Source organism: Lepus europaeus, chromosome 5 (assembly GCF_033115175.1).
Source record: "Lepus europaeus isolate LE1 chromosome 5, mLepTim1.pri, whole genome shotgun sequence".
Taxonomy (NCBI): Eukaryota; Metazoa; Chordata; class Mammalia; order Lagomorpha; family Leporidae; genus Lepus; species Lepus europaeus.
The window spans coordinates 34,729,152-34,740,301 of NC_084831.1; the positions used below are offsets into that span (position 1 = coordinate 34,729,152).

The 11,150-nt window shown below is 47.1% G+C and overlaps 1 protein-coding gene and 1 pseudogene across 1 annotated transcript; both read left to right on the forward strand.

The window, feature by feature from the left end:
• The first annotated feature begins 3,188 nt into the window (after nt 1-3,188).
• Nucleotides 3,189-4,127, forward strand: LOC133760715 (olfactory receptor 2D2-like). The gene has a single exon (XM_062193299.1). It carries the CDS (start codon nt 3,189-3,191, stop codon nt 4,125-4,127), a length of 939 nt encoding a protein of 312 aa, XP_062049283.1.
• A 4,297-nt stretch (nt 4,128-8,424) lies between these two features.
• Nucleotides 8,425-10,486, forward strand: LOC133759066 (ralA-binding protein 1-like; annotated as a pseudogene).
• The last annotated feature ends 664 nt before the right edge of the window (nt 10,487-11,150 follow it).

Below are 11,150 nucleotides of genomic sequence, written 5' to 3' on the forward strand. Positions count from 1 at the left end.
TTTGTTGCACACAGCTTGATATAGCTTTTTCCACCCAAATCCTTAATTGCTTGAGGAACAGTTGTTTAATAACTCGTCCGTGCCTCTCTGATTTATAATAGTCTCTTCCACATAAGGTCAGATGGATGACTGGGGCCTCTTTTCCGTCCCCTTGGTTGATGTATTTCTGGGCTTATCCTGTGCTTTTATTTCATGATGTTATAATATTAAAACGTTTAAACCTGTGAAAGACCATCTTACAGTTTGGGTTGCCAGGTAAAACGCAGATGCCTCATTAAATTTGATTCAGTTTTATTTACTTATTTTTTTTTTTTTGACAGGCAGAGTGGACAGTGACAGAGAGAGACAGAGAGAAAGGTCTTCCTTTTGCCGTTGGTTCACCCTCCAATGGCCACCGCGGTTGGCACGCTGCGGCCAGCGCACCGCGCTGATCCGAAGCCAGGAGCCAGGTGCTTCTCCTGGTCTCCCATGGGGTGCAGGGCCCAAGCACTTGGGCCATCCTCCACTGCACTCCCTGGCCACAGCAGAGAGCTGGCCTGGAAGAGGGGCATCCGGGACAGGACCAGTGCCCTGACCGGGACTAGAACCCGGTGTGCCAGCGCCGCAAGGCGGAGGATTAGCCTAGTGAGCCACGGCGCTGGCTTCAGTTTTATTTTTATTTGCTAAATCTGACAATCTTACTCCACTTTGTTATTTTTTTTCTTTAACTTCAGTATTTCCTTGGTGATCCCCAGTTATGCTTTCATTTGATTTTCAATCACATTACCAAGTTTCTACAAAGCCATCCCACTGAGTTTTAATTGGATATGCATTAAGGGTATAGTTAAGTTTGGAGATAAATGCCCCCCCTTTTAATTTCAAATGTTAGTCTTTATATTCAGAAAAGCTTCCTTTATATCTCTTGGTAGATTTCTGTGGGATTTGGTTTGTTTGCTTGGTTTTCATTTTTGTTTCTCACCTAAGTGCTGAACATTTCTGGTTAGATTTATTCCTATTAACTTGTGTGTTTTTATTTGCTGCTTTTGAGGATCTTTTATTCCCAACATTTATCTAATTTTTGGCTGGTATATCTAATTTATTCCTTGTATTAGTTTTTAGTTATATAAAAATACATGCTCATTATGGAAAAAAAAGTAAACAGGACAGAAATGTAAAAAGAAATCTACTCACCCATCATCATCACAAATCCAGTGAATGCTAATAGCTCATCTTGTATATTCCAGGCATTTTCTAAAAATTTAAAGTATGACATAAAATATACTTACACCAATATGTGTGCATGCAGATTTCTGTACCTAGGGCTCTTACTAGGCAGACTGCTCTTGGAATCTTTTCTACAAAGCCACCTTACCAAACTAATTAGTTCTATTTTGGTTGATTCTCTTGGATTTCCAGGTAAGACAATTATGACACTTACAAATCATGATAGTTTTCTGATTTTCAAAATTTTATTTCTTTGTCTTAAATAATTTCTTTGGCTAACATTTTCTGGATAATATTATATAACAGTGGTCATTGTAGCATATAAATTTAGTATATAGTAGAACAGGAATCATTCAAATACCACAGGGACCAAGCAGGAAATGTAAATGCATAAAAACCAGTCTATGAAAAATTATAAGGAATGACAAGGAACATTTTGAACTGGGGAGCTCACACTCCATCCAAAAGGAAAATCTCACACAACATGCTGGCCACCGCGAGTGATAGGAATGTGGGCCAATGATGACCTAGCTTTTTATGGGCAAGCTCAATTTTTAAAAAAATTTTGGCTATTAACTGAACTTTTAAAACAATACAAACAAAATCTATGTGGGGTTTATATTTGCCCTTCGGGCTCCCATTAAGTGGCCTCTGTCTGCTTTACAGTTCTGTATTAGGCATGATGTTGGCTGTTTGAGACAGGAATTCTAAGGCTGAGAAAGCTATTATTGCCAAGATGCAGTATTAAATGTTTCTGTGACAGCTCACAAGGCAGAAGGCGGAGAGCAATCTATGAAGCCGGGTTACCGAAGAAGGCACCAGTCAGAAATGGCGAAGTAGGTAGGCTAAGATGGTTCACCCAGCCAAGTGCATACGGTTAGCTATGCTTTGCAAATGCTTCCCGACAAATTGCCTTTTCACAAAACTCTTCGTTTTGTGCATCTATGTCTGCATAATTTCCCATAATCGCTATAGTTTTGAATAGGAGCAAAATAAATTTTTCTGACCATGGAACCAGAAAGGCATTGGATATTGAAAGGTAGATCAGTCACAGGGAATGTTTAAATCGCAGTGTGCTCATTGACTCTGACAACGTGAAAAGTGAAACCCGATTTATTGGCAACATATTGACCACGTGAAGAGAGAGTCTCCAAAGTGTTTCTAATTAAGAAGGCATAACAAGGGAAAATAAAGTGTACAGTTCATACATAACTAATTTAAGAATGTATTTTCTCTGTTTGGTGTCCTGAGATTATTATGTTTACCTTGGCCATTCTAAGCATTGCTTATAGGATTATATTTAGTTTATCCAAGATCTTTCTTTGACTATAAAATATCCTGCCCCAATATTTTAGAAAAATAACCACCACATTTGAGAAGTTAATGTTACGGTGGTCATTTTGGTAAAAATGTGGAATGAATGGCAAAATTAATGAACACTTCTGAAGTTCAGTCATCAGAAAATGGTAAATATTAAACATTAATACTAACATTTGTTCTACATGAAGCACTGGCTTTAATGCCTAATAATATTCTTATTCCTAGTCCTAACTAGTGATAAAAATCTTAACACAAATAATGCATATAATAGTCCCAACCCTGATTCTAACCTTAATCCATACAAGGCTTAGCAACCTCTATAGTCCTAAGAGAAAGTAGAAAATGGAGTGAATGATAAAGAGAAAGCAAGCCTGTGTCAGAGCAAGGAGAAACACCTACAGGTCAGAGTGGAGCAGAGCCCACAGCGTGGCCTTGGCGGGCCCTCAACATTTTCATCAGTATGCCCTCCACTGCACCCTGAACCAAATGCCAATGGGACTCAAATGACAAGTGGGACACATCTCTCGGCGCCTCAAAGAGCCAATCCAAAGCTTCCTGATACACTATTAGGAATTAGACCTGAAATGTAAGTGTGCAAATGCCTTACACACCCTTGGTGCAGACACTCAACATATCCTAAAAACTCTTTGAACAGGCAGATCACAATGCAGAAACTGAACCAGTCCACCGTGACAGAATTCATTCTAGTGGGCTTTGCCCCCGACCCCAGGACCAATCCTCTGCTCTTCACCTTCTTTTTAGTCTTTTACCTGCTGATCCTCGTGAGCAACAGCCTGCTCATCACCCTCATCCACCAGGACGCGCGGCTCCACACCCCCATGTACTTCTTCATCGGCGTCCTGTCCATGCTGGACGTGTGCTACACCACCACCACTGTGCCTCAGATGCTTGTGCACATTCTTAGCAAGAAGAGAGCCATCTCCTTTGCGAGATGTGTGGCCCAGATGTACATCTTCCTCCTCTTTGGGGTCACTGAGTCCTGGCTTTTCTCCATCATGTCTGTCGACAGGTACATGGCCATCTGCCACCCACTCAGGTACAAGGTCATCATGAGCCGGTGGGTGTGTCTCCTCATGGTGGGTATTTGTGCAGCCTACGGTGTGCTGGGTGGCCTGTGCTACACCTTCTTTGCTATGCGCCTGCCCTACTGTGGTCCCAATGAAATCGACCACTACTTTTGCGAGGTTCCCGCCGTCCTGAAGCTGGCCTGTGCAGACACCTCCCTCAACGACTGGGTGGACTTCATCACGGGTTTCAACGTCATTGTGGTGCCACTCTCCCTGGTTGTCGTCGTCTATGCCAACATCTTCGCCACCATCATGAAGATCCGCTCAGCCCAGGGCCGCATCAAGGCCTTTTCCACCTGTGCCTCCCACATCACCGTGGTCACCATGTTCGCCATCCCATGCATCATCATGTACATGAGCCCTGGCTCCGGCCCCTTATCGAACAGTGGCAAGAAAATGGCCCTTTTCTATAACATCGCGACAGCCTTCCTCAACCCTGTCATCTACAGCCTAAGGAACAAGGATGTGAAGAAGGCTTTTCTCAAGTTGATGGGACGCAGCAGGGCCCCAGAGTGAGGCTCCAAAGCCAAAGACCTGGTGCACTGAGTAAATAAAGCAGGGCTTGCAGTCACCAACCCCCCAAGGGCTCCGCCATGAGACCTAGCAGAGCCGGACTCTAGAAAGACAACTCTTTACCCTTGCCCGAGTGTTAGGACAGCTGCAGTATCCATGGCGATGCTGAGCAAGAGACGGTTGTGAAGGTGGGGAGCTGTGGTAAGGAATGAGAGACTTGGTTAGCAGTTACCTGGTGTATAAGTTTATGAGTCTGCCTCACGGGAATGCTGTAGTGATTAAGTGAGATAATACACGAGAAGTGCTTGAACATAACCTGGCATAGAATATAAAATAAATATCAGTTTTAGCTTTTAAAATGTATCACTCAGGGATGACTCATCAACTGATAATCGGCCACTATCCTCCAGGACTGTACGGAAGTGACCAGAGCCCCAGAGAGGAGAGGAAAGCAAGGGGAGAGTGGAAGTTGGAACCCCAAAACTGAAAAGTGGAGATTGTGAGGGTGAGAGGGTGAGTCAAAGACAAACCTGGGTCTACCGACCCGCCAGGTGCAGCAGCTCACACTGACTGGAGTGACCATGGGGTGGGGGGCTGGTCAGTAATGTCTTTGCTCCTGTGCTTTTAAAAAAATTGTGTCTCTTGATTTACCTTTTCTCCTTGATTTTAATAAAGCGCATTTTGGGAAACTATAGCCTGTCTTGGGTGATATCAATGAGAAGGGACTCTGACCACACAAGGATGAGGCAAATGACAAGTGGGGGAGAGTGGCCACAGCGTTGCCCTACATGTGTCACGTGTTGGTATCCTGGCGAGAGGTTAACAACGAACTGGGGAGTGTCAGCTCTGCTCTCTCTTGGTTGGAGGAACCTTCCCTCCAAAGTCTCCACATTCCTTGCAGAATCATCACATATGCAAATTATCATTTTCCATTCTGTGGGGTCACAGCCCCAAGATCACCCATATTTACTGACTGTTGTGTCTCCTTGGTGCTGCACCCAACAAAGCAAGCACTGGGAGGGAAGTGCCCATGAGTTAACACAGCCTCCTTCGTGCTCTGCTTCCCTAGGCCCTCGCTGATGTAAGCTGAGTATGGAACCCCTTCCAATAAAAGCATCTGGGCTAGCAAGAAAACTTTACCATGCCCGTGTCAGACCAGAGAGCTCAGGACCTATGCCTAGGGTACAGGTTCCTCAAAGGTGCTGCCTCACTTACTCACCCAAGAGCCAGAGTGTTGTATAAATAATAAAGCAAAATTAATTTTTTAAATTTATTTGACAGATAGAGTTAGACAGTGAGAGAGAGAGACAGAGAGAAAGGTCCTCCCTCCGCTGGTTCACTCCTCAAATGGCCGCCATGGCGGGCGCTATGCCGATCTGAAGCCAGGAGCCAGAAGCTTCTTCCAGGTCTCCCATGTAGGTACAGGGGCCCAAGCACTTGGGCCATCCTCCACTGCCCTCCCGGGCCACAGCAGAGAGCTGGACCAGAAGAGGAGCAACCAGGACAAGAACCTGGAGCCCATATGGGATGCTGGTGCCGCAGGCGAAGGATTAGCCAAGTGAGCCACGGCGCCAGCCCCAATAAAGCAAAATTAAAAGGTGGGAGACAAGGGCTGGCACTATGGTGTAGTTGAGTAAGCCTCCACCTGTGGTGCCAGCATTTTTATTGTGCACTGGTTCGAGTCCTGGCTGCTCCTCTTCTGATCCAGCTCTCTACTTGTGGCCAAGGAAAGCAGTAGAAGATGGCCCAAGTGCTAGGGCCCCTGTACCCATGTGGAAGATTTAGATGGAGGTCCTGCCTCCAGGCTTCAGATCAGCCTAGCTCTGGCCGTTGCAGCCATTTGGGGAATGAACCAGCAATGGAAGACCTCTCTCTCTGTAACTCTGCCTCTCAAATAAATAAATAAATCTTAAAAAAAAAAAAAGCGAGAGGTAAAATGAGTATATAATTGCAACACACTTGCAGACAGATATTTAATATCATTAGCATAGAAAGAGTTTTAAAAATAGAAAAATACGAACACATCAGAAAATTGGCAACAGATAATGAACAGTTCTTTTAAAAAAATCCAAATTGCCAAAAAGCAAATGATTAATTCAAAAAATATAATTAAAATATCTATGAGATGCAACTTTGTCACTTTTGAAACTGCAAAAGAATTTTTACTTTTTAAAAAGATTTATTTATTAACTTATTTATTTTGAAGTCAGAGTTACGGGGGGGGGGGGGGATCTTCTACCTGCTGGTTCACTCCCCAGATGGATGTGACTGCTACCACTGGGCCAGGCCAAATCCAGGAGCCAGGAGCTTCATCCAGGTCTCCCACGTGGGCAGCAGGGATCCAGACACATGGGTGATCTGCTGCTGCTCTTCCCAGGCCATTAGCAGGGAGCTGGATTGGAAGTGGAGCATCCAGGACACGCACTGGCACCCATACTGGATGCAGGCATCACAGGTGGTGGTTTTACTCACTATGCCTCAACTTCAGCCCTCTGCCAAGGAGTTTTTTAAATAGTTAAGTCAAAGGTGACCAGAATATAACAAGACATGGACTTTCATAGAGTATTAGCAGCCCATGACGCTGCCATCCTGTATCAGAGCACCAGTTAGAGTCCTGGCTTCTCCACTTCCCAGTCAGCTCCCTGTCACTGTGGCTGGGAGAGCAGCAGAGGATGGTTCAGGTCCTTGGACCCCTTCACCCATGTGAGAGACCCAGATGAAGCTCCTGGCTACAGGCTTTGGCCCGGCCCAGCCCCAGCCTTTGCAGCCATTTGGGGAGTAAGCCAGAGGATAGAGAATCTCTCTCTCTCTCTCTCTCTCTCTCTCTACCCCCTCCCTCTCCCTCTCCTTTCAGCTAAATGAAATAAATCTTTCTTAAAAATAAAGAAATACTTCAGAATCTTGCAATGAAATTCCCATTGAAAGCTCTATTCTTGTCTTCAACTGATCTGGGTACAAAAGTTTGGTATCATTGAAGGAGAAACTGCCCCACTTTAACTTTTTGGTCAGAGTTATGTAGGCTGAACCAATAGAGATGTCTATGGTGTGGGCTATTGTTGCTACTCTTGATCGTGGGTCCTCTTCAACCAAGGCATGAACAAGATTGCTTCTTTTCTTGGAAATTCACGTGGATGGTCTGCCATCACGGGCTTCATCTTCAACATCACCTCTTTCTTTCTTAAGATGAGTTATAAACTTGTAGACTGCTGATTTATTTGAGGCATTGTCCTCAAAAACTTTTGTAAGGCTTCCATGATTTCACCATTCTTCCACCAAAAATTTGATGTTTTCTTGCTTCAACTTTAACAGAATTCATATTGCTCTGGTATAGGCTCTTTTCAAATGAATGTCTTTTTAAAAATTTCATATTTAGGGGCCGGCACTGTGACACAACGGGTTAAAGCCCTGGCCTGAAGCACCCGCACCCCATATGGTCGCTGGTTGAGACTCAGCTGCTCCTCTTCAGATCCAGCTCTCTGCTATGGCCTAAGATAGCAGTGGAAGATGGCCCAGGTCCTTGGGCCCCTGTGCCCATGTGGGAGACCCAGAGGAAACTCCTGGCTCCTGGCTTCGAATAGGCGCAGCTCCGGCCGTTGCACCCATCTGGGGAGTGAACCAGCAGATGGAAGACCTCTCTCTTTCTCTACCTCTCTCTGTAACTCTCTCTTTCAAATAAATAAAAAACATATTTAAAAAAATTTCATATTAAGTGTTTTGCAAGAGAGAGAGACAAGTATTTCTCATTTGCTTATTCACTCCCCAAATGCCCACAACAGCCATTACTGGGCTACACTGAAGCTGTAAGCAAGAAACTCAATCCAAATCTCCCACTTGGATAACAGAAACCCAACTACTCGAGCCACTACCTGCTGCCTCCCAGGGTGCACATTCTTAGGAAGCTGCAATCAGAAACAGAACCAATACTTGAATTCAGACACTCTGATATGGGATACAGGTGTTCTAAATAGCATCTAACTGTACTTGCAAACTGATGACTATCCCTCTTAGTTCTTCCAACTAGATCCCGTCTAACCATGTTATAACACGTTGGTACTTTTTTTTGGCCCAAAAAAATTAAAATCCATGCATAGTTTTTGAATAATACATTTTCCATTAACTGTGTTAATATCTACAGTATCCATTTCCCTCTCCTTTCTTTAATCAGGAACATGAAGTTTTTCTAAGTGACTTCAGTAGTCCATTTTTTTCTGTTCTAACCACCCTGATGTGCAACATTTTCTCTTCCATCCCAACATGACTTTTATTTCTTTAAAAATGACTTTTTATTTCTTTAAAAGCTATGAGGTCCGAGGGAATCCATGTTTTCAAGAAGCCCAGCTTTTCTAAAAAGAAGAAGGGTTTTAAAATAAAAGAGGAACCCAGGGGCTGGCGCTGTGGCACACCAGATTAACGCCCTGACCTGAAGCGCCAGCATCCCATATGGGCGCTAGTTCTAGTCTCAATTGCTCTTCTTCTGATCCAGCTCTCTGCTATGGCCTGGGAAAGCAGTAGAAGATGGCCCAAGTCCTTGGGCCCCTGTACCACGTGGGAGACCTGGAGGAAGCTCCTGGCTCCTGGCTTCATATCGGTGCAGCTCCGGCCGTTGTAGCCACCTGGGGAGTGAACCAGCGGATGGACGATCTCTCTCTCTCTCTCCCTCCCTTTCTCTGTAACTCTGTCTTTCAAATAAATAAAATAAATCTTTTTTAAAAAACATAAAATAAAAGAGAAACCCAAAGAAGAAAAACCTAAAGAGAAAAAGTCAATAGACTTGACAGCTGCTGATGTCGTTAAACAGTGGAAGGGAAAAAAAGAAAAAGAAGAAGAGAAAAAGCCCATTCAGGAGCCAGAGGTGCCACAGGCTGATGTTCCGAGTCTCAAGTCCATTTGTGGGGTTTCCTTGGCTGATGCTGTGGAGGAGACGGTGATGTATGACGGCGCCCGGCTGCCGGCTGTGTTCTGGGAACAGATAGATCATGTAGAGAAGCTGCCACAATGCCTGAGGGCATCTACAGAGTTTCAGGAATTAAATCAAAGGTAGATGAGTGAAAAGCAGCCTGCCAGAGAGAGGAGTCTCCCACCTCGGAAGACCAGCCCAGCACTGTCGCCAGTTTGCAGAAGCAGTATTTGCGAGACCATCCAGAGAATCTGCTCACCAGAGAGCTAGTGCTCGGGTCTGAGGAGGCCTGTGGGAGGCCCCCTGGGAGCGAGGCCCTGCAGGAGTTCCAGGCCTGCCCTGGGAGCCGCGGGAGTGTAACCACCTTCCGATTTCCGGGCTCATCGTGCACACGGACCGGTCACTGCCAAGGAGCTGGAGACCCAGAGGAACATAAGAACTTCTCCGCAGTGCTCAGCCCAGCTGTGCAGGCCAGCAGTCGGGTCCTGTATGTACGTGTCACACATGCGCAAGAGCTCTTCGGAAAGCGGTGCTGAAGCAAGTGGGGAAATCTCTGCGTGTTCTAACACGCCACGGCGCCCACGCTGCCCGAGACCCCCAGGCGGGCATCAAAGGGAGTTTCTTTTGAATTGTTCACATCGCGATCCGCAGGGTGGGATAAGGCATTTGTCTAAAGAAGAGAGATTATGGGAAGTCCAGAGAATGTTGATAGTTCTCAAAAGAAAACTGAGAGAAGCTAAGAGAGGAGAGTGTGAAACCAAGATTGTACAAGAGATAGCCAGCCTCGCCGAAGAGGGCGTTTGCAGAGAAGAGATGAATGAAATGAGAAGTCAGAAACATTCTCCTTGCCCAGGGGAGCGAGATCCTGAGCGAACAGGAGGAGCCGCTGGCCGTGGGGCAGCTCCTGCGGCGGACAGAGTGGTCGGCAGCAGCGCGGCCAGCGAGACCCAGTCCTCCTCCTCCGACAGTGAGAGCGCGAGCGCGGGCGGGCGAGAAGCTGCAGAGCGCCCTGGAAGACTGCAGAGGCAGAATGAAGAGCGGCGAGTCCAGAACGATCGCTGGAACCAGGCAGGTCACAGGTGCGCGAGGCCGTCCGGGAGCTGCAGGCCGCAGGTGCGGGAGGACGCGGAGCCCGAGCGGCGCTGGCCAGCCGCCCAGGGACCGCGGCCCGGAGCAGCCCGAGGCCGGCCAGGAGCCCGCGGAGCTGTCGCCCAGCAAGGACAGGAAGGAGACGCCCAGCGGAGCCGCTGGCGGCGCCCGCGGAGCCCTCCGGCCCCGAGCATCTTACTGTAAGCCGGCGTCGGGCCGGGCCCTGCGGCGCTGCACCTTCTGGAAAGACGTCTCCTCCTCCGGCCGGCGGCTCCTCCGCGGTGCGCCCAGGGCCGGGAGGACAGGGCAGTGGCCCCGCGTGGGCTGGCGGGGACGGATGAGTTTTCCAGACAGTGTCCGCTTACATGAAGATTAATTTTCTTTGTTCACTTAAAGTAACTATTTTAACCCTTGAGTAGCTTCTTTTTAAACCAAAAATCATCTTTCTCTGCTTTTGTATCACAGTGGAATCAGGACCTCTTTCTCATTCCAGGGCGGGGGAACCAAACCTGGTCACTCTGGTCACCCTGGCCTGTTGGGGACCCCTGCCGCCCTGTCCTGCGGGGACTCTGTGTACCGAGTCACACCTCTCGGAGCATATCACACCATCACCGGGAGCCGCCTGGCCCTTCCCACTCCCCTGGACCCCTGAGCCCTGGCCACCGACGGTCCGCTGTGCTGGCCCTGGTGAGTCACTGCCAGCAATCAGCGAAGGCCTGCGCCCTGCGATGGTCAGGGCCACCTTGACCACCACCATGCACCTTCCGGTACAACCGGAGAGGCTCGGGTTGCTTGCTCTGGCTAGAGTTGTGCGCGGCCTTCTGCCTGAATAAGCCATATATGTGTATATACGTTCATAGGGTGTGTGTATGTGTGTGTGTGCACGCGCGCGTGGGTGTGCATGCGCTCAAACGAAAGTTCTCTCTCACCGTGTGGTCTACTGTATATGAAAAATGCACTTCAGAGGATGAAAAGCCAGACCAGAGACTGAGAGAAAGAATTGGCAAAGAACTTGTATCTGGAACACATAAATTACTCTC

Coding starts and splice junctions, on each gene's coding strand:
- LOC133760715 (XM_062193299.1), top strand. CDS start 3,189: ATGCAGAAACTGAACCAGTCCACCGTGACAGAATTCATTCTAGTGGGC.